At 44.4% G+C, this 23,689-nt stretch overlaps 2 protein-coding genes across 5 annotated transcripts in view; both read right to left on the reverse strand.

The window, feature by feature from the left end:
* The window catches only part of CHCHD6 (coiled-coil-helix-coiled-coil-helix domain containing 6), a 235,375-nt gene extending 230,001 nt beyond the window's left edge, over positions 1 to 5,374 (reverse strand). For both annotated transcript variants that reach the window (XM_048491338.1, XM_048491337.1), the window contains exon 1: positions 5,186 to 5,374. In XM_048491338.1, the coding sequence (XP_048347295.1) occupies positions 5,186 to 5,275 (90 nt within the window). In that variant the 5' untranslated portion in view covers positions 5,276 to 5,374. The remainder of the gene's footprint in view (positions 1 to 5,185) is intronic.
* Positions 5,375 to 15,183: 9,809 nt separating this feature from the next.
* The window catches only part of TPRA1 (transmembrane protein adipocyte associated 1), a 30,695-nt gene continuing 22,189 nt past the window's right edge, over positions 15,184 to 23,689 (reverse strand). For 2 of the 3 annotated variants that reach the window (XM_048488398.1, XM_048488399.1), the window contains exons 10-11: positions 22,087 to 22,167; positions 15,184 to 18,494 (exon numbers count right to left, since the gene is read on the reverse strand). In XM_048488398.1, coding sequence (XP_048344355.1) covers positions 18,260 to 18,494; positions 22,087 to 22,167 — 316 coding nt within the window. In that variant the 3' untranslated portion in view covers positions 15,184 to 18,259. The remainder of the gene's footprint in view (positions 18,495 to 22,086; positions 22,168 to 23,689) is intronic. The other variant, XR_007243815.1, reaches the window with a different exon arrangement.

The following is a 23,689-nucleotide window of genomic DNA, read 5'->3' on the forward strand; positions in this document are numbered from 1 at the left end:
AGCAAGTATTTCCCCCCACCCCCTGTAGAAAAGCGGGTTCCAGAAGAGAATCTGGAACAGAGAGGATGAAAAAGAAGAGAGTATATTCCTGCTACAACCCCATTACCACCACATAATGCCACATTTTTTCCTTTTAGAATTCAAAAATACCTCAGGCACCCCCATAGTGAATAGTAGCAAGGATGCAGCACACAAGAGGTGGTCAGGGGAAGGGTTAAACAGTTCTCTGCTTAAAACCTCTCCTTTTCCTTATAAGAAGCAGCTGTCATCTCATTTTAAATATTCATATTTTAATATTCATATTTCCATCTAATGCCCTCTTAGGTAAGTGAAATTCTTTCTAGGCAAGTGTTTTCCTGGCAGAATATCAGTTTAAATGCTACAATTTTGCTGATACCAGCTATTATAGTGAAAGCAATGTGCCCACCCACATAGAACTGAGCCAAGAAAGAACAAGTCTTACTACGGAAAGCAGGGGCCACAAATATAGCCACCGATAACAATAACATGAATTTATTACCTGCAACAGAGACTTTAAAAATTTAATTTATTTTGTTGCTTTGTGCATGTTGTGTGTGTATATCAGCCTATACTCATCCCAAATGTTGTACACTGCTGTAGTCACCAAGTGAGCCCTCCACAAGATCAAGGGAAAGCGTGGCAACAGTGTTCAAGATTAGTGGACTGAATATACTATGGAGGTCACATTTGGACTATGCAACTTGCCTGCTGACCTTTTGCTCACATCACCATTCTCCCATCCCTACCTCCCACTCAACAAGCATCCATCATAAGCCATCCTAGCCAGCCCACAGCAAGGAAGACTGTCAGAGCCATTGCAAGGACAAGTGAACACTGAAGGAAAAGAAAAGGCAGAGCAAAGCATCGGCTTCCAATTACCGGACAGATCTGTCTGAACTTACAGTGATGTTGGTATAGATTTTTTATGGGGTGGATTCGGGGGCGGGGCCACACCCCCACCTGCCCCTGGGGGCATGACCATGCCTCCCCAAGCCCCACCCCCGACCCCAGTGCTTATAAAAGCAGCTCTCCGAGGCCAGGGACGGCAGACTCCCCTGCCCCGTCTGCCACACCCCCACCTGCCCCTGGGGGCATGGCCATGCCTCCCCAAGCCCCACCCCCAACCCCAGTGCTTATAAAAGTAGCTCTCCAAGGCCAGGGACGGCAGACTCCCCTGCCCCGTCTGCCCCGCCCCCACCCCACCGGCTGGGCTCCCAGCCAGCAGTCAGCAGCCCCTTCTGCCCTCGCCTCCAGGCAGAGGCGTAGCTAGGAAAAAAATGGAGCCTGTTGCAAAATCTGAGTTTTGCGCCCGCCCGCCCCCACCCCGTGGGCAGCCGCTGTGATACTGGAATCCACCCCCAAACAGAATCACTTTCAATGGTGTTTAAACTAGGGAGCCCAGATTCTCCTTTTAAATCCACCTTAAAGGGAGAATCTGGGGTCCCCAGTTAAAACAACATTGAAAGTGATGCTGTTTTGGAGTGGATTATCCCCCACCCTGAAACAGCATTACTTTCGATGTTTAAACTGGGGACCTTAGAGTCTCCCTTGAAATCCATGCCGAAGGAGGTGGATTTAAAAGGAGAATCTGGGGAAATTTTATTTTATTTATTTATTTAACATAAATATAAGAACATAAGAACAGCAATTCTGGGTCGAACTAAAGGTCCATCTAGTTCAGCCTTCTATTCACACAGTGGTCAACCAGGTGCCTCTAGGAAGCCCACAAACAGAAGGACTGCAATACCATCATCCTGTCTGTAATTCCCAGAAACTGATGTGAGGAGGAAGTTGATATTCATAATGATTAGTGGACACTGAGAGCACAGTCCTCCATGAACAAGTCCACTCCCCTTTTAAAGATTCAAAGTTGGTGGCCACATCCACAACCTGTGGCACCGAATTGCACAAATTAACTATATACTGTGTGATTAACTATTTTCTTTTGTCTGTGATGACCGGAATGGCCTTTGAGGGCAATATGGAGTCTCAAAGATATGTAGGTCCAATGCCACTCATGGTCTTAAAGGTCAATACCAATACTTTGAAAATGACCCAGAACTTGACTGGCAGACAGTGCAGTTCTTTGGGGACCAGTGTAATATGGTCCCAACTGGCTGCCCCAGTAAGCAGCCTAGTGGCTGCAATCTCAACAAGTTTAAGCTTGTTGCCTTGGCAAAGGTAGGCCAGCGTACAGCGAGTTGCAGTAATTCTCAAAGTGATCGTTGCATGGATTACAGTGGCAAGGTCAGGTTTAGAGAGCTATGGAGCCAACTGCTGCACCTGTCACAGATGGAAAAATGCAGTCTGGGCAGTTCTAGTGACCTGGTCCCCCAGCGATTAGTTGGAGTCCAAGGTCACACGCAGACTCTTGGCTGATGCGGACAGTTTAAGATCCGCACCACCCAGGGTTGGCAGTCGGAAATCCATAGGTCTCTTCCCCCAGCCAAGCCAAAGAACCTCCGTCTTTGCTGTATTCTGTTTCAGTCTGCTTGCTCTCAACCAACCTGCCACAGCTTCTAATCTAAATCAGGGGTCTGCAATCTGCGGCTCTGGAGCCACATGCGGCTCTTTCAGCCTTATACTGCGGCTCCGCGTGACCTGGAGGTCGGAGGGTAGAATGGGCATGTCCCTCCAGAGCAGCGCTGGAAGGAAAGATTGAGTAGAGGGGCTGAAACGCAGGTGGCTCCGTGCGTGAGAGTTCCATTTTTCGCGTCCCCTCAACTCACCTCTCCTTCCAGCGCTTCTCTGGAGGGCTGGAGGGACACGCGCACACTACCCTCCGACCCCTGGAGGTCAGAGGGTAGCATGGTTGTGTCCCTCCAGAGCAGCCGCCATCCCCTCTCTGCCATCCCCGCAGCTGCCATTCCCCCTCTGCCCCACGGAGCAGGCGGCTGCCCGCTCCGTCAAGCAGAGGGGGGTTCCCTGCCCGGCGCCGCTGCCTCCTGCAGCGCCATCATCCCCCCTCTGCCCCCCCAGTGGCCGCCATCCCCCTGCAGCCTCTCTGTCCCTCCACAACCCCCTCTGTCCCTCCAGAGCAGCCACCATCCCCCCCTCTGCCATCCCCGCAGCACTGGGCAGGCCGCGGCTGCCATCCCCCCTCTGCCCCATGGAGCAGGCAGCTGCCTGCTCCATCAGGCAGAGGGGGTTTCCCTGCCCGGCATCACTGCCTCCCGCAGCACGAGAAGTGGTGGCACCAGGCAGGCTGCAGCCACCATTCCCCCTCTGCTACCTGCTTTGTCGGTCAGAGGGCCTTCCAGCTCTGGAAGTAAAGGTGAATGGAGGGGCCGAACCGGAGGCGGTTCCGTGCCGTAGAGGGTGGAGGGGCCTCTCCGGCTTGGTAGATCTTTGTGGTCATGGAAAATGGCTCTTTGGGTGGTAAAGATTGCCGACCTCTGTTCTAAACAATGGTGGAGAGCCACAGGGGCTAAGGCTGGCCAGCCGGCCCTCCATCATAAGGATGAGCTGGGTGTCATCAGCATATGTCCAAACCTCCGTACCAGCTGAGCCAGGGGCCTCACGTAGTTAAAAAACAATCTCAAGAAGAACAGCTAGGAAAGACCTCTGTCTGAAACCATGGAAAACCACTAGCAGTTAGAATGGACAATGCTAGGATAGATGGACCAATTCTGTGAGACTCAGTATGAGGTAGCTCCATATATTTATGTGTATGGAGTACCACAAGGAGATCAGAAATCCCAAGGTAATATTACAATATAAAATGGTGTTAAAATTGCTACTCAACAATATTTTGACCAAAAAATTGTGCCTAACAAACGTTCCACTTCCATTAAATTAAGCTTTTGATTTTCTCCTCTCTCTTCCTTTCTCCTACACTTTGCTTTGTTATTGTCATTACTTCTTGTATTTCCTTATTTATTATACGTCTTTCTCCTCATGCAAGCTGTACTTGGAACACACTCCAGCTTTTTAGGCTTCAGAATCATCTACTATACACAAGGAGCTGACCAAGCGTTTAAAATTTTCCCCTGATCTAGCATTACTGCGCTGAATGCAGAAAAGTGGATATTAATCCATTAATATACATACATAACATTGCTTAGATCTGAATCATTCTTTACTTTTACAAACAGTACTGAAAATGTGCACATGTAAACCTTACAAACATTAATAATTGATTTGGCAGTTGGTGCTTGCCATTCTGTTAGTGTCTGTTACCAATAATAAAGACAGATGTATCATTAACCATAAACATCTTGCTGGAGCCTAGCAATGAAAACTATTGGTTACAGACTAATTTCTTTTATAGCAGGAGCTCAAGACCCAATCAGATCTAGCTCTAGTGCTAGAACTAATTATGCAGGAAGATTAGTGGGACAATTGATTGTTTTCTCTAGATAGCACATGCATCATTATTATGATAGTAGTACAGAATATATTTGCAGGGATGAGAATCATATTTATTGACAACATAATTTTCTCTCCGCCTCCTCATATTTGCATTATTTTGAGAATTTACATTACTTATCTAATGTGTAGACTATCACGCAATACATCCCTAGTGTGACTAAACTGCAAAGAGCAGCAAGGGCTCTCTCTACTGGCCCACCAACTCATAAATCTTTTGATCGGAGTCTTTTTTTTCCTTGGTTACCTTCTAAATGTCATGAATACTATTTTGAATACTGTCCAAATCTCAAATTCAGTTATTTGCAGTTTTGGGGGAAAAAATCATATAGAGATTTGGTTCCACTTTGGTAAGGTGGGGCCACTGAAAGGCCTTAGCTCACAGAACTGGGAAGCAGACTGCAAACTTCAAGCTATAAATCTGTATTAGTAATAAAACCGTCAGGCCTTTACTAAACCACGATATTCACTTATTAAAAATAATCAGGAGTCTTGGTCAAGAGTAGACATATTTATTATCATATTAAATATGTCATATTGAAAAGGTTCTGTAAATTACTATACAGTGGATAAAATATTTTAAACCATGAGGGGAAAGGAGAATTTTTCTTCTTAGCTAAACAGTGTCACAAGATCCCTTCACTCCTCTGTCCCCAAATATAATGTCCTCCTAGTATTCCTAACCACTCCAAATCTTGTAATAGAAAGATTTCAAACACCGGCTCAACGCTTCCCTGGACCCCTCAAAGATGCCCTCCAAGCCTCCCTCCCAGCTCCAGGTCTCACACCTACTTACCCTGATGCCCCGCAACACCCGCACTCGCTCCTGCTCGTCCAGCTCGAAGGAGACTTTCCTGTTACCCTGACTACTCTCATTGCCTCCCATAACACCAAAAGGAGCAACCCAGGCTGCCCGGGATGGTGCAGAAGTCAAGATCTATCCACGCTTTAGTCGACCCTACCTACCGATTTATAAACTCGCTTCCGGTTGGCGGTCGCTGACGAAGCAGCCAATCGTGCGGCGAATTGTTGGGGGCCGGTCGAGATGCATATTGGGAAGTGTAGTTTTCTTGATTCAGAGCGCTCCTCTAAGGATGCTGCGCTCCGCCGAGGGGTCGCAGAAGGTGGCCGGAGAGGACAGCGAGCTTTGACAGATGCTTACAGGGGAGTAAATTGGATGAGTCTTTCAAGTGGCAAAGTATGCCGGGGTGTTTCACGTTTGTCCCACGCGTTTGTCCGAAGCTAGCCTAGGCGTCACTTACATATTTGAGCCTATTTCAGCTGTCAGCTCTAGCAGGCTGACAGTAAAGTTTATTCACTTCAGACGTTTCAGCGGGGGTCCTTTGGGGGATACTGGGAATTAAATAATCAGTTGTTGCTCATTTCATACTTATGCAGTCTTTACAACTTTTACAAATAATTTTAATAGTTCCACATAAAATCAGCACTGCAGACAAGGCAAAATTTGTGTTTGTTCAGTGTATTCGTATGTGGGTATTATACCCATCCAAGCTGAGAACCTAGAATAACTTGTGGGGGTCATTTCATTTTTCCTCTGTATCCCCTCTCCCACCCTATTTTCTCTTTCTTGATTCCTGGCAGCCCCCATATGCCATCCCCTTTCCATGATTCTGCCTCTCCTTCCTGCTCACCAGCCATGCTTTCAATCTTATTATCGATTTACTTTATTTATACCCTACTTTTACCCGCAAAGGGGGTTCCAAACAGCTTACAGTGTTTTCCGCTATTGTATCCTTGCAACAGCCTTGCAAGGTAGCTTGGGCTGAGAGAGAGAGTGAGTAGACTGATGTCACTCAGCAAGCTTGCTCAGCAGAGTAAGTATTCAAACCTGAGTATCCCAGATTCTAGTCTGACATTCTAACTTTCACACCAAGCTGGTTTCAGCATTCCCTCCTTCCAGCCCCCTGAGAAAAGTTTGTCCAAGGAGCAAAAAAATGGCAGTAGCAAGTTGCTGAGGTGAATTGAATGGTGGCTACTGCCGGGCCCAGCCAGATTATGCAAGTTGTGTGGAGGCTACTAGTGAACCAGGCATAGGGCTTCCAGTTCCTGGCTCGGTAATTCTGAACACTTAGTGTTGGAGCCTGGAGAGTGCAGGGGTTGGGGAGAGGATAGACCTCAGCAAGGTAAAACGGCATAGAAGCCACGCACCAAGGAAGCCTTTTTCCCCCAGAGGAACTGATCTCTCTAGTCCAGAGGTCAATTCTAATTCTAGCAGATCTCCTGGCCCTTCCTGGAGATTGGCAAGCCTAGCTAGGAAAGTTGTGTGGCACCAAGTCATAGCCGCCACCACACCTGGACAAATTGCACAACTAGCATACAATCAAGTTGCCTGGTAGTTACTGCTGAGATTAGCCCTAAAGATGGATTCCCTCCATCTAGGGCAGGAGGGAAGCGAGAAGAGCTACCGGTAGGTGGCCAAAACAGCCCTGGAAAGGGCTTTGCCAAACCTCCATCACTTTTATGACAGAAACGAAGAAAGGTGACAATATAATATTGTTGTGGTTGCCTACCAACCCCCCCTGGCCAACAAGGGCATGTACTTCATAAAGGTACTGGCACCATTTCTCTTATTTTGTGGGAGTTCAACCCCTAACACAATTTTTTTCCTCAAACCTAAGGCATTTTCAACTTTTGAAAGATTTATTATCTGTTTCATTGCTCTCACCTTCATCTTTAAGTATCTGCATGTAGGGACATGTTAAGAATTGGAGATGATGATGATGATGATGATGATGATGACGATGATGATGATGATGATGAGTCACGTCTTTGATGTTAGATATGGCTCACAGCAAAGACCAATACATTTGATGGAAAGTCAATCCTATAAAGAAGTCAGACATACTATACCAGGGGTAGGGAACCTTTAATACTCAAAGAGCCATTTGGACCCGTTTTCCACGGGAAAAGAAACACTTGGAGCCGCAAATAATTTTTGACATTTAAAATAAAGATAACACTGTATATATTGGCTTTTTTTTACCTTTTACTCCGCTCATTCTGAGAAGTGCATGGATGCGTCTGCCCTGCTGCCTGCAGGGCGGGCAAGGATGAAGCCGGCAGCTCGGCCTCGCCAGCCGTCGGGAAAGCACCCACCCCGCTCCAATGGGGCGGGTGAGAGGGGAAGCCCATGGCGCAGCCCAACCGGCCATGGGCAGTTGGTGCGGCTGCCCTGCTTCCTGCAGGGTGGGCAAGGATGGGGCTGGCGGCTTGGCTCGTGGAGCCGCAGTGCAAGGGCAGAAGAGCTGCATGCGGCTCTCGAGCCGCAGGTTCCCTACCCCTGTACTATACCAAAGTCTGTTGCAGTGTTATCATTATAGTTTTCCTGGGCTGTCTACTTCATAAGCTACTTTCTGCATTGTTTGTAGTATGCCTTTGCCTGAGATGGCTTTCTATTTGTGTTGTTTCCAGTTTTGCAATCCTACTCATATTGCATTGTTTATTGGATGTCATATTGTCTAGCTTTCGTTTTGTCTATTTTGTAATCTACCTTGCATTTCAGCAAGAAGGCCATGTTGGAAAAACACCTACACAGAGAAGCCAGACTTGCACAGCCCATAATCCAAATCCACATATCTTACAAGTAGAGAAGTTTGATATCAGCTTTGTTTCAGAGAGTGATGTAATCAGAAAAAAAAATCTGCAATACCTTTCCATAGAGAGGAAATCCAATTATTTCAGCAAGGTATTAGCTGAAACACCTCAGTTGGTAATTGGGGAAAGAAGGTAGGATTAACAGTACAATCCTGTGCTGAATTATTCCAATCTAAACGCTTTGAAATAAATGGGATTAGAGTAACTTTTCATTAGATTACCTGCAAACTCCTTCCAGGGCTAAGATCCTCATCTTAGTTTAGAAAGACAGTCAGTGTATGGTAGTGCTTAAAATACTGGACTACAGTTAGGAAGGCTCAAGACCCCATATTGGACCTAATGGGTTCACGCATAGCCTAACCCACCCCTCAGAGTTGTTATGAGGAAAAAATAGAGATGGTGAGTGCTTCCCTGCACTTCTTGGTGGAAGGGTCAGCAAAGCAAGTAATTTATAAATACCAAGTGTGAAAGTTCAGCCCCCTGCCCTCCCTTCTTGCTAAATAAGGTTGTTTAAGACTCACATGGCTATGATCTCTCCATAAACAAAATGTGCCACTCTACTCCTAAGGGACTTCCAAGTAAATATGACTATGAATGAAAATGAAACATTTTAATAAAGACATGCAATACTATTTTTAGAGGGCAAATGCATCTGAAACAATGCAGGTAAATAGCCCTTGGGGAAAGGGTTGAGCAGCCCTCCCTGTAAACTCTCCTCAGATTAAACTTGCAATAAGGTGATTGTTTGTTCACTTAGACATGATGGACAAGTACAGTTGTGACTGCCATTTGCCAACTTTCACAGGGCAAACCCCCTGCTGAAGTACCCTCATTCCCTGCTAGTACTCAAATGAGCAGCAAGAAAAAATTGGGGAGAAATATGTCAATACAAGTCACCAATGCATTCAAAGTCACTTCCAGAAATGACATCACAGGCAAAAATCAGTGAGATTAGCAAAATCCTGAAGTTTCAGTGACACTTGGTTTCAGCAGAAGTGACATTGATTGATCAGCATCCTTTTCTCCATGCCCTGCCCCCTGAAGCCTTTCAGAAGTTCCAGGCATGTGCCTGCTGACTCTGTGCTGATAATTATCGCAGTAATGAAGCATAACAGTCAGAAGCACAACTCTAAAAATGTCTGATCTGATTTACATAGTTTCCCAGCATGATCTACCATTCAGGACAGCGCACACAGGTGAGATTTGGATATATCGAAAGAGAAAACACCGTGGCCTGGTTAGTCCCATGCTAGCCTGACTTCCTTCGATCTCAGAAGCTAAGAAGGGTTGACCTTGGTTAGTATTTGGATAGGTGACCCCTAAGGAATACCAGAATCATGACACAGAGCAGAGGCAAGCAATGGCAAACCCTATGCCAGTTGTGACTTGACAACACAGAAAAAGAAAGGGGGGAAATAATCTCTCTTTCAGGTGTAAGCTTCTAACACCAATAAGGAAAATCCTAATTGTATGAATTCATTTAAAATCATTCTTGAAGCAAGAGCTGGTGTTTCCAGCTAAATATGAATGACAGTTTTAATCTCCAGTCGCATTTTTTGTTTCTTTTTCTAGGTTCTGGTGCTTAGGGTTAGTTACCAACTTCCAGGTGTGACGTAGAACTCGCCCAAAATTATGACAGACTTCCAGAGATCAGTTTCCTTGGAGGAAGCGGCAGCTTCGGGGGTGGTCTCTATGGCATCACATCCTTCCTGAGCTGAGCTCCCTCCCAAACTCTAGCTCAAAGTCTCCAGGATTTTCCAAGCTGGAATTGGCAGTCTTAGCAATACTTATTGATAATTTGCAAAACAGGCTGTATATTTTTATTTTTTTAAACTGGATGATGAATGATGCCAACATGTTGCAGCCTGCCTATGGTGACCCCATAGGCCGGGTTTTCAAGGCAAGAGACGAATAGAGGTAGTTTGCCATTCCCTGCTTCTTTGTAGCAATTCTGGACTTCCCTTTTGTCTCCCACTAACGAAGGCCGACACCGCTTAGTTTCCAAGATTGGGCTAGACTGGGCCATCTATGTCAGGGCATTTAACTTTTTAACTAATAATGAACATAACAAAATAGACACCTACATTGGGAAATAGTAAAATCAGATATACATGTCTGTGCTTGAAAAAAGCCTAGAGGAAGAAAACTATCTTAATTCCAAATAAGACAATAGTAATTTTGCCACCAATGAAGAAGAAAAAAAGAGGAGGAGTTTGGATTTATACCTCACGGTGGCTTACAAGCTCCTTTCCCTTCCTCTCCCCCCAACAGACACAGGTGGGTGGAGCTGAGAGAGTTCTGTGACTAGCTAGCCCAGGGGTAGGGAACCTGCGGCTCTCCAGATGTTCAGGAACTACAATTCCCATCAGCCCCTACCAGCATGGCCAATTGGTCAAGCAGTCAAGCAGTCAAGAAACAGTCAAGCAAGATGTAGCCATGCTGTAGCCAATTGGCCATGCTGACAGAGGCTGATGGGAATTGTAGTTCCTGAACATCTGGAGAGCCGCAGGTTCCCTACCCCTGAGCTAGCCCAAGGTCACCCAGCAGAAATGTAGGAGTGCAGAAACACATCTGGTTCACCAGATAAGCCTCTGCCACTCAGGTGGAGGAGTGGGGAATCAAACCCAGTTCTCCATATTAGAATCCATCTGCTCTTAACTGCTACACCATGCTGGCTCTCCAGCATGTCCTGGCTTTTCCCAGCAGAATGCGTTACCTTAAGGAGCAACAGAAGTTCAACTGCATCACCACTGTACCTTTCTTCTCAGAAACAGTAGAAAAAAACCACCCTCATAACTATAGCTGTAAAGGAATAAATAAAAGCAAACTTTCCAAACACATGGTGCTTTTGAACCAGAAATATTCCGCAGTTGTATTCTAATGAAGGCTGCCTGCCTCCAATGAAAAATAATAGAGCACTTGTTATCTGTTTAAAAAACATGAAGTGGCTAATTGCAGGTTTAGGGAGTCTTTTTGTTTTGTCTATAAAGAGACTTTGGCCCGCTTTACCATAGCAACCACCATAAGGCAATTTCCATTATTTATTAAACACAAAAAACATAATTAAAAGAAAACCTTGAACTCAAAATGAAAAGGGTTGATTTTAGTCAAGATGATTTAAAACCATGGGGGGAGGGGTTAAATCCTTGATTTGAAACAAAGTTCCTGCTCTTTACATCCAGCCTTTTCACAATTCATAAATATGCTTCTAAGTAGTTGCTACAATAAGCACACTCAATTTGCAACTGAAGAGAACAGGATACTACTTAGGAGCATACAGCGAGGTCTTTGGTCACAGACAGTTTGTATTTTTATTTTGTTTTTTAAAATTGCAGCCACACTATTTTATTCATTTTGAATCAAGATGAGAAGTGCAAAGTTAATTTCTGCATTAGTAGTCTCTAGCTAAATATAACGTATTGGAGTATTGATTGACAGGTTGGGGTTGGTTGTTCAAAATGGGAAAGAGTCAATTTTACTTGTCTAGCTCAAGCATCCTGGCACAGAAGAAAGTTACTGACTGGGAAGAATAATGCAACAATAAATGCCTATGGAGTCATCAATATTAATAATTTCTCCCAATAATTATTACTTGTCCTCTTTTGATGCTGGGCCTCGAGATTTATTCAAGAAAATTTTGCATGTAATTCAGGGTTCACTTTAACACCAATATCTTCTCTAACTGGCATTTTAAAAAATCAGTTATCTCAATTTTAAAAGTACTTTATGCACCCCCTCATTCATAGAAGTGAATGAAACAATTATAAGAATCAATTTTTTGCCCTCTATCCCTTTGTGCACAGTGAGCGGCAAGAAAAGGAAAATGGAAATGTGGACAGAATTTATTTTGGCTCAGAAAAGTTACTTCAACTGTTCTCTGGTGTTTAGAAAGGAGGATTTAAGGGTCAAACAACAGGTCAAAGGTAATTTGAAAATAAACTACTACTATATGAACAAGAAGTGAAAGCTGGGTAGGTTCCTGGTTATTAGAGAGAGGATTCTTCCTGAAATTGATCTACCTAACTCTAAACATTATACTGCAATAAATACAAAGTTTTATCTCAATTCATTACAAAAAATGTTTACTAAATACATATGTCCTTTTTTATTCTATCATTTGCTTTCATTGGAAACTAGAACTTGTATTTTCCATCTAACTGGATGAAACTGTCAAGAATTGTGGCATTCAGTGACTGGATGCTGCCAAATTTCAAACATATAGGCGGAGAGATACATTTGTCCTCCCCCCCTCAAAAAAAAGTAAGTGAAGGTAAATGTGGTAAACACAGGTGCTTCATCAGGCAACACAAGAAAGCAGATGGTGAGAATGGCCAGGGTGGACCCTTGACATACACAGCTTACACACACATTAGCAATATAGAGACAAAAGATAAAGAAGGCCCACAAACACAAGCCCTCAAATAAAGCAGTAAACATGGGGAATCTGGATGGCCATGGTGTTGCTTGTTCTGTAGGATACAAAAAGCCCATTCCAGACCACCAAGTCAGTGCACTGGCAGGCATTTGCCAATGCAGTTCTGCCAATCAGCAAATCCACTTCAGTACCAGGATCAATAAACCCTCTAGGTTGTTCAATTTATATTACCCAGCAACTCCCTTTCTGCCCTTCTGCTTGATGTGCTGGAATACCAACAACCTTACCCTGTTAATGACCTTTGGAAATATTTTAATGGACTTCCTAACTGAAATGCATCATACAGATACTCTTGAATTGTGCCCTTCTTTATATTAATTAAAAGGCAAGTTTATATTAGCAACTCATTTTTAAAAGAGCTGTGTGAGTGGAGAGGGTAGGCCACCCTACCATGACCATTACAGTTTTGTAAAGCCCATTGTATTTTTTCACACAACAGGCTTTATTGCTAGTTTAGTCATAACTGGAATTACCCTAAACAGATCGAGTCCTGTATAAGCATAAGCATTTTATTGTCATTGTGCACGCACAACGAAATTTACAGCAGCATTCCTCGATGCACACAATTTCAGACTCATACATCATCATCCTCCACCCATCCCTACACAGCCCCAAATACATCAATATGAAGCAGCGGAGTTTAGCATAGCCACAGCTCTAGAGTAGAAGCTGTCTCTAAACCTCTTTGTCCTAGTTCTGAGGGCCCTGTATCGTCTGCCAGATGGTAGCAGTTTAAAAAGAGAGTGTGCTGGATGAGACGGGTCCCTCAGAATATTTTGGGCTTTATTTAGGCTTCGGGCATTATAGATTTCTTCCAAGGAGGGGAGAGGGCAGCCGATAATCCTTTGTGCAGTGGTGATCACCCTTTGGAGCGCCTTCCTATTCGCCACTGTGCAACTGGAGAACCATACACAGATGCAGTAGGTTAGGACACTCTCTATAGCACAGCGGTAAAAGGACACCAGGAGTTTTCCATCCAGTTGCTGCTTCCTTAAAAGTCTCAGATAGTACAGTCTTTGCTGGGCTTTCTTAACCACCGCGGCAGTCTGTACTCCCCAGGTCAAATCCTCTTTAATCATAACGCCCAGAAATTTAAAACTAGCCACCCGCTCCACTTGATCTCCATTTATAGTCAAGGGCTGAATTTCTGAGGTATTCCTTCTATAGTCCACTATGAGCTCCTTTGTCTTGTTAGTGTTAAGAACCAGGTTATTTTCCCTGCACCATGAGAGCAGTATAATTCAATGAGGCTTAATCCCAGGGAAGAGTTTTCAGAATGGTAGTCTATGTACATAGCTGATTGACAAAGACAGAAGACCTAATTCATATTGGTCGCCTAACAAGGTGGCCCATTTGCATAGCAGATTGTTCTACACCTTGTTCCATGCACGGAAGATGGCAAAAAATCCCTCCAAAACCTGTAGCCAATCTGGCTTGGAGGAAAATTGCTTCCTGATAAGGGTATGCTTCTTCCATCAAACCCTATTAACCTGTCCAAGTTTGGAGATCAATAGGAGAATCTTTCCTTAGTGAAAGCTGCTGTAAGGTCACGTTAGCAGGATCCTATAAGAACAACTTTTCACCTTTCCCCTCCACCAAACCCTGAAGCTGCTCTTCTAGGTGAGATTGGTGTCACACCCTACAGGCCTTCCTGAGTAAGTTGAATGGGGAAATATATCAATTAATAGAAGGGATGATTGCTATTACTTCCCCAGCACCACTAATTCAATTACCATTTCATTGTATTTTGTGTTTTTGATTATTAGCTGCCTTAGGCACTTCAACAAGGCAGAATATAAATAATTAGGCGCTCAATTCAGAAGCATACAAAGTTATAAGCAGGCAAATAATTTAGATGCATAATGCATAGCATATCTCTCTTTCATCAGAAACCAGGCACAGGATTACCCTTAAGCAAGCAGTATGTGAATTGGCCCTCAAGTCACAAAGCTCTCACCAGAGATTACATCTTTAGGACTGATCTATTTTTCATTTTTATTATTGCTTGTTCTTCACATACCAATAAACAAGCTTATCAACCAGTCTCTGGGTGTGGCATCATGGGCATCTCCATTTGGGAAAATAATAAAGACAATTTTTGGAAGGAAAGAAAATAAAAGGTATGTACTATGTATCCCACTTTTCTTCTGTCATATAAAGCCTTTTACTCCACGACGGTAAATAAAATTTTGAGTGACTTCATAAACAATCAGTCATGGAGCCATGATTCACACATCATGTTGGGTAGGAGGAAATCCATCAGGTCAGTATCCCATAATGAGCAAGTTGCATGCACAGTCACTCAGTAGGGCTGCTCATTTCAAACATACTCGGTGTGTGAATGTGAAACATGACAGTATCAGGCAAGTGGCACTAGGAAAAGTCGCTTTGTTTGGGATGCTACACAAAAGCACTGCAAAAAGGCCAGGTATTTCTTGGAGCAATTGAAGAAGAGGGATATAATTCCCTTGTAGGCTATTTTTTCAAGCAGAAACAGCAAGGAGAGCCAGTTATATTAAAACAGATTGTCATTCCATCTCTGCATCACTTCCCTTCTGCTCTTTAAAAAGATAGCCATTTTTTAAAAAATTGAAAACTCATAGTTGGTCTCATTTTGAGGAGAAGAATTTGCAGGCTTCTTTTACTTGGGTCGGAGAGAATCACAGTGCAGTAAAACTGTAACATCCTGCCACGCAAACACACACACAGTAAGTCTGTTTTATGAGAGAAAGGACGTCACATGGTTTATGTCAAAGTTCATTTATTTTACAGACAAAAATATACATTATTCTATTTTCAATCCCCTCCCATCACACAGAACACACAGCATATTCACACACATTCACTCATGCCTGCTCACGAATCAAATTGCATGCTGGGCCATGGGAGGCATTTTTTATATACCCATATAAACCTCAATGCTTGGACGGAGACAATTCCTCCACTTAGTGCAGAAACTCCTTAGCAGCAGAGACAGACAACATACATTGTACATACTGAAGTTTAAGAGGAGGCAAAAAGAGACAGGCAGCCCAATCCAAAAGCCTCCAGTGACTGGGGATGGTGCTGCTGCTGCTCTGCCCCGTTGCCTCCAGAGGGCTTTCAGGCAGATGGGGGGGGGGGGGGGCGTGGAGGCAGCTAAAAAACCCCAGCCACCTGAAAACCCTCCATAGGACTACATGAAGTTATACCAGTTCCATGGCCTCAGCTGTTGCATTCCTGACCCTAAATCCCAGGTCCTAAATCCCTGGGAACACTCCTGCCCACAGTGCTAAGGAGGGTCTGGCCACCAGTGCCTTTGCTCTGTCAGTTGGTGAGAGAGTGCCTCTTATGCCAGTCACCTCCTTCAGCCTGTTCTGCCTGCCCCCGCCTCAATAGGATTGGGCCAATACAGTGGAAGAACCAAACACAGTTCCAATGATAGGTCATCATTTGACACACCATGGTTGGCAAACTATGGCCCAAATTCAGACTCATTCCAATTCACATCGCTGAAGGAATCTATCTTTATAGTTGGAGTACTTTGTATTTTCTATAGATTGAAGGAAGAGGCATATATAAACATTCCTTGAAGAAATGTAAGAAAGCCAAGGACATTGTGTTTTGATGCTAAGGATCCCTACACTGTCTGGTTACCAGCATTTCCCCAAGATATATGAACCTCCTTACTCAAGGGAAGAATCTATAATTCCAGTTGAATAGGGATAGGAAAAAATACTTTAAACGGTAGAACTCTTCCCCATCTAGTGCCTTGTGGTCAATGGAAAGAACTGGCTCATTTCAGGATGACAAGACATTATAAAAGGGACAGGCACATCTGAACACATGGTTGGATAACAACCAACCCACATCACATCTCCCATGACTGCCCCATTGCCAAGTTCTGCCTTCTATCCACTGCATTATAGAGGGTGTGTAAGTATGTACATGAGTCAGAGACAGACAGTGGGTAGGCCCGACCATCCCTGCCAAGTACTTAATGAACACACACAGCAAAAGCCTAAAAAACACCTCACCCAAGAGGTGACATCTCTAAAACCAGTAAGCCTAAATGAGTAACACCATTTCAGAAGTCACCATTTACTAAAGGCCAAATTGGGGCAGCAGCAAATATGGTGACTGCAATAATCCTCTGCATTTGCATTAACTTATCCAAAACATATATATATATATATCGGAATTGAATATTTATAGTGCTAACCAATTCCAAATATTAGCAGCTGCAACAGCAAATGAGAAATTTGTGAGTGTTCCTCAGGTAATCTTGCTTCTTCAGCATCAGGCACTCTCAATTCCAGGAACTGTAAAATTAACTGTGTCACCACTTGCCCCCTAGGCCACTTCAGATCAAACAAATATACCCCTATTACACCCAAGGGTAAGCGTTCCTTTCCTCTTCTTCATCTTTTGCTTATTTACACAATGAGGGAACATGGTGATGAAAGCCAGGCATTCCTATACAGATATCCTTCAGAATCAGGGACTAGGGTTCCTCTACTCCCGATTTCTCTTGTTTCCTGTATGGAATCAAGAACATCTCCATTATTACTGGAGAATAACCCTCTTTCATGTCACTGATCTCACAGACAAGCCTCAGGTTACTGATTACCTTGACTGCCAAGGAAACAGTCAGCTACTTGGAACTGTAGGCTGTGGAAAAGGCTAGTCAGATTTGAGCAAAACACATACAACGAGAACCTCAAGCCAAGTTCAAGGAAGTTTCATCTATACTTTGCAGTAGAAGCCTAGAAAGAAGAAACAGAGCACCCACAAAACAGCATGCTTCCAGCTTTGGAATCCACATTATTGCAGTTCTGTATTTCACTTAGTTGTCAATCCTATCATCAATGACAACATTTCAATGCGTGGCTTACCAGCATACTTCCACTCATCCAGTACTTTGGAGCACTTTTGGAGCTGGAGAGTTTTAGCCAACTCTTCCCTTTCTAGTCCCACTGGCTCTGGAGTTCAGCCAGCATTAAACTGCAAATCACTTCTCTAGAAGTCTCTCTTGGCTAAGTTTTACCTTTAAACACAACCCCAATTCAGCGTACAAAATCCATGGCTGCCCATCTACCAATCACACAGATTCAACTGCACAGCAACAAGCTCCGTGGACAGCTTTCCCTGCTGGCTGCTTTTCCTCTTTTGCAATATCCAGGATGTATATTATAAATATATATTTATTATGCACACGCACACAAAAACGCTCCTCCCCCGGGATGAATTATGGGAATACTTAGCAAATCTTTCCATAAACAGCATCCAAAGTTTTCCTGTGTCACAAATCCCACCCAACTGCCTCTGCCGGAGATCTAGGGATCAGTCTCATCATCCCCTGACTTATTTTCCAAACAGCATTCTGCGGGGGGACGGGGGGGAGGGGGGGCTTAGTCTTGGCAAGAACATGAACATTCAGGAATAAAGCCAAGTGAAACATGAAAAACTTGTCCAGCTTTATGTTCAGTTGAAGAGTCAAGAACTCCAGGCTGTACGCACGTTTCACCTTCAATAAAAGGTTGCCGTCATATCTAATTACATGTATTTAGAATGTTCAATACGAAAGATTTAATATTTATGCATTTTGAAATAAAGCTGGCCTGGGCTTTTTCTGGCATGAACACAAGACCTGGCTTCTGGGAAGGCCACTGTAGCTGATTCTTCTTCCATGCTGGATGTCTGTGTGGATATATATATTTAAAATCCTCAAAGGAAAAAAGGACAACACTTTAAAGAATTCCAAGGGCAAACGTGTGACAAAGCTCAGGAGTCCAAGAGAGATGCTTTCTTCAAAAAAAAAAAAAGGGAACCGGGTTTGCCTTAGGAATTGATGGCTTTCCAGCGGTCACTGTCCACACTGTTGATGCTGCCCACATGGTAGGGCATGGAAGCAATATCATCCAGGTATGCTGTGGTGTCGATCTGGGTACTGGAATAGAAGCTGGAATCCACACCTTCTTTCTTGGCCACACCATAGGCATGCGGGAGGTGCACATCAACATCCTCAGATTCATCCACCTGGCACTTATAGGAGAAGAGGATCTTTGGCTCAGACCTGTAATCATTAACAAGAAAAAGAAGTGGGGGGATGTACTTTTCAGGGTGATAAACTTTTCTGCATGTAAAACCCAGTTCTCAAAGAGAAGAAGGCTAGGGGCTTGGAAGGCTATGTGACAGAGCTGCCTGCCAAGCCCACTGTGTTTCAACCAGAATTGCTGCCTGCGGGGGTCACGTCAGGAGCCTTTCCGACCTGCGGGGGTCAGGAGCCTTGCAAGTAGCTCCGAAAGTCAGCTTTTCTGGCACCAGACTATTTGGCAGAGCCAAATAGCCCAGGGTTCTTTTCAAGCAACCCCTCCCTGCAAAAACAAAACAAAACTGAAATAGATTTCTTCTAGGTTTTTTTTCCCATTTCAGATTATCTGAATGCCCACACCTAATGCTCAGTCCAGCTGATGTAAAATACTTTTGCATCCCATAACCTTTTTCAGTCAAAAAGCAAAATGTGTGCTTAAATCCACAAAGTAAATCAACGCGTCTTCAAAGTGCTTAATTTTGGCTTGATTATGGTCCATGCCATTACAGTTACTTAAATTAGACTGTTTCTCTCACGCAATACTAATTTGCAGGAAAAGAACTGCTTTTCTAAAGCAAAACTAAAAGTCACTGAACTCTGCTGGAAAACAGCACTACAGTGCCTAAGCAGGAATATGAAAAGCTCATCAGAAAGACATTAGTTTATTCTAATGTAGATTAGATTACTGTAATGCACACAACAGGGGACTGCTCTTGAAAAGTGTTCAAAAACGTCATTTGGTACAGAATGATGCAGACAGGATGTTGACTGTTGTGACTGGCATTGACCATATCAGCTCCCAATTCATTTCTGGGCACTATGCAAGGTGCTGATATTGCCCCTGAAAGCCCTATAGAGATTGGGACCAATATACCTAAAGAACTGCCAACTCCCTTACAAGCATACCCAACCACTATGTCCATCTTCTGAGGCCCTTCTCCAGATACTCTGATCTTGTAAGATTAGGCAGTTGACAACCTGGGACAGGGCCTTCTCAATCATGGCACCAAAATTCTGGAACTCTTTCCTCAGAGAGACTTGTCTGTTCTCTCCTCCTGCTGCCCTCCAGGGAGTCAAGCCTTTTTTTCTGTTTTATGTAACCTAATGTTCCCTCAGTGATTCCTCCTTCCTGCCCTATATTTCAACTGCTGTTTTAATGTATTTGTGTCTGTATTTTAGGTTGGTTTTAGTTGTTTTAATTATATGTTTTTGCTACGTATGTTTTCAATCTGTTAGCTGCCTTGATGGCCCTGTTGAGGGGAGAAAGGCAGGTTATAAATGCTGTCAATAGGCTGCCCTGAGCCCACTGACAAAGAAGCCCATTGTCCTATAAATCAAACAGACAGATTCCTCACTTTCCTATGTCATCTTTTCTTCCCAAGGAGTAGGGAGGCATACATTGATGCAGTGACCCTGTTTTTACAAGATAGGCCAGGCTGACCAAGACAGTGGCCTGCCCAAGGTCACCCAGTGAGCTCCACAGCTGAAGCAGGAATTTGAACCCAGGTCTCCCTAGTCCATGTTCTACATTCTAACCACACTGACTCTCTAATGGTGGTGGTTCTAAGGATTTTTTTCCCCTCTGGGGACAACATCATCACCACTCCTGCAAGCCAAGGTGCATCAGAAGCCAGCATGTGTTTCTGGCATGCCAACTGGCAGAGAGCAGAGGCCAAAGCATCACCAGGGCCTGCAGTCAGTCCTGCAGATACAATGAAGTAACGATTCCAGCCCTGCCAATTAAAAGCCATTTGAACTACTTCAAGTCGTCTTCGATTAGTATGAATAGTTCCCAGTGTGGCCACACAGTGGCGCTCCAGCCTCAACAATGAGTGAACTGGCAGCGACTCTCCACAAGGCTGTGGGCCTAGAGACACCAAGACATTTAAATGTTAAAAATATAAAACTCAGTTAAAAACACAAACAATTGTAGGAGGATCAAAAATCATTATTGAGGGTATGACTAACAAAAATCTTTATCTGCTGGCAAGACACACTGACAGAGGGACACAGAAAAATCTCCCTGGGGAAGGAGTTCCAAAGTTTTGATGCCATAACAAAGAAGGCCTTTTCTCAAGGCTGTCTAGCCTCAACTGAAGCAAGGACTCCAAGAAAAATTGGAGTGAGCAGGTACATTTGTTTGGGAGAAAGCAGCCTTTAAGGTACGTTGGTTCCAGGCCACGCAGGATCAATAACAGCACCTTGAATTGAGCCCCAACAGGAAGCCAGTGTAGGTGGAACAAGACAACAGTGATATGGTCTTTACGACTCACTCCAGTCAACACTCAGGTTGCAGCAGTCTGTAACAATTGTAACTTTGGGACAATCTTCAAGGGCAGCCCCGCTTAGAGCAGATTGTGGTAATCTAATATAGATGTTACCAGCACATGCACCACAGTGGCAACATCTTTTCTGCCCAGGAACAACTGCAATTGGTTCACCAGTCAAAGCCGCTGAAAGGCACTCCTGGCCACTGCTACCACCTGTTTATTCAACCCACAGGCTACAAACTTGCTCCCTTAAGGAGAAGCACATCATTCAGAACAGGGGACAACCCATTTTCTGAGTCAGACCTGTAGCACCTCTATTCTGTCAAGATTAAGTTTCAGCTTGTTAGCCTGCATCCATTCCAGAACTGCCTCCAGACATGTATTCAGGGTTTCCGCAGCTCCCATAGGATCTGCTGGTAGCTTGCAATAGAGCTATTATTTGCATATTGGCATCAGTTCAGCCCAAAATTCCAGATGACCTCTCCAGCAGCTTTACATGGATGCTGAAAAGCATGGGGTACAAGATGGAACCTTGGGGAACCTGAGGTCAAAGGTCAAGGGGCAAAGCAATAGTCCGCCAGCATCACACTCTTGAGGTAGGACTAGTACCACTGAAGAAAATACCTTCCAGTCCCTCCCTTTGGTAATGAAGTGAACTCTTAATGCAAGTGTTTAGAAATTAATTCTCCTGCTGATAGGGTTCAGATAAACTATCTTAAATTCCAAAAGCAAAAAATTACCTGCCATAATGCAGGCTTGGTCTTCACAACAACTCTCATTAATCATCTTGTCATATTGGGGGGGGGGGGGGGGGGGGGGATTATCAGCAGTTCAGAACTTAATGAGACTTTGCACAAACATTAAGAATCTAATCTTCCTGAATCCTTAAGATGAAGTTAAAAGCCATCCCCATTTCATAGCTGGAGGAACAGAGTAATTGAACATGGAGTTGAAAAACCCAAGCGCAGAAGCAGAACTTGGGAACGGGTAAGGAAACGAGGCTTCTTCATAGGCCCCAGACCAAGCAGCCCCCATCTGCCTGAGGAGCCTCACGGTACACTAAGTTAGAGCGCCAGTGGGAGGCATTCTGCACTGAAGTGGCTATACCAGGGGTAGGGAACCTGCGGCTCTCCAGATGTTCAGGAACTACAATTCCCATCAGCCTCTGTCAGCATGGCCAATTGGCCATTCTGGTAGGGGCTGATGGGAATTGTAGTTCCTGAACATCTGGAGAGCCGCAGGTTCCCTACCCCTGGGCTATACAGTAACCAGGCTTAAGAGATTTAGAAACCTTGCCCACTTACCCAAAGAAGCTTTTCAAGAATGCCACATAAATGAGCGGTGCAAAGAAGCTGAAGTAGAGAAAAGTTGTGGCGTCGACACAGCTGTCAAGAGACAAGAGACAGTGGCTGAAAATCTGATCCTGACACTCCAAAACATGCCGCACTGGCTGTGTAACACACACAACTAAATATTCAGGAAGAGGTTCCATTCCCCAAGACAGGCAAAACTGAAGAAAGGAGGTTAGCAAGGCAGCATTTTCCCAGGGAACAGATACACCGTGACTAAGCAAAGGATTTCCTTTCTTCAAAAGCTTACAAGCCTCCAGGGACCCAAGGGCAGAACTAACACTTCATCACAGAAAGTGCTTCAGGTGTCACATTTATTCAGAGCTTTGGCATTTTTCCCACCCTGCCCAGAAAACAGCACCACAGAAAGCAGACTCAGATTTCCTGCCATCAAGGAAATATGATACACACAGATTTCTATCCCACTTAAACACAAAATGAGCTTGGATGCAAACCCTTTATATTACCCAAACTAGGCCAAGAGATGTCTGGATCAGAGTGTGAATTAAAAGAAAGGCTGGTTTTTATACCCTGCTTTTTTCCTATCATAAGGAGTCTCACAGTGGCTTACAATCACTCCCTCCACGGCACCTTGTGAGGGAGGCGGGGCTGAGAGAGGCCTGAGAGAACTGTGGCGCAAGATGACCCAGCAGCCTTCATGTGAAGGAGTGGGGAATTAAACTGGTTCCCCAGATTAGAATCCACCACTCTTAACCACTTGCCTGGTTATACTGACTCCCAATGGGTGCAGTCATTCAAATGCCACAGTACTGGTTTCCAATGCTTTGCCACAAAAGGAGGGAAAGGGGGCACTGGCCTCCTAGGAGCCTCTCTAGCACATTCTCTGTGCTTTTAAGCAAAACACAGAATGGCTGATATACTGTCTTGAGTCTTTGGGGTACAGAATTGGGAAAGCTGGGACTCCCTTGATCACACGAGTTTCTAGCCTCTACCTGTTTCGTTACCTGTGAGTTAATGATTTAGAATCCACGCCAAGAGCTTAACTTCTACAGGAGAACCAAAGGGGGAATGTCTCTCCTTATGGAAGGAGAAAAAGTTATCTATTGATCAATGGCAACACTGGTGAGTAGCACAGTGTACCAAAACCCTGACTCATCAGCTATCTCCCCTAAAGCACTCATCACTGCAAAAGGGACAAAAATCTTTGAGCCAGCACCAACTATTCCCTATTCTCCTAAGAGTTTGAAAGGGTAGAGTGGGAGATGAATCATGCCTGCAAAAGAGGTGACCAGCTAGAATTATCATCCCAAATTCATTACCAGAAGTTGCTGCTCCCTTCAGAAATGGCAAGCTGAAGGAGGAAACCACAGACCAGGGACTGACTGAGGAAAGATGCCTAGTAGGGCAGCAAAAAGAGAGATCTGTGGTTTGGTGGGGACCCCTGATGAGAACACAGAGAGTCAGGCAAATGGGTGGAGTTACTGTGGCCTGCCCCTACCAAGTTTTGATGGGGGGAAAATCATGTCTGCTGCTTCTCAGAAAGGGAGTCTTGGGCAAATGTGTTTGCAGCGGCTGGGCTTGCTACTCCAAAGGACTG

Source organism: Sphaerodactylus townsendi, linkage group LG03 (genome assembly GCF_021028975.2).
Source record: "Sphaerodactylus townsendi isolate TG3544 linkage group LG03, MPM_Stown_v2.3, whole genome shotgun sequence".
Classification (NCBI taxonomy): Eukaryota; Metazoa; Chordata; class Lepidosauria; order Squamata; family Sphaerodactylidae; genus Sphaerodactylus; species Sphaerodactylus townsendi.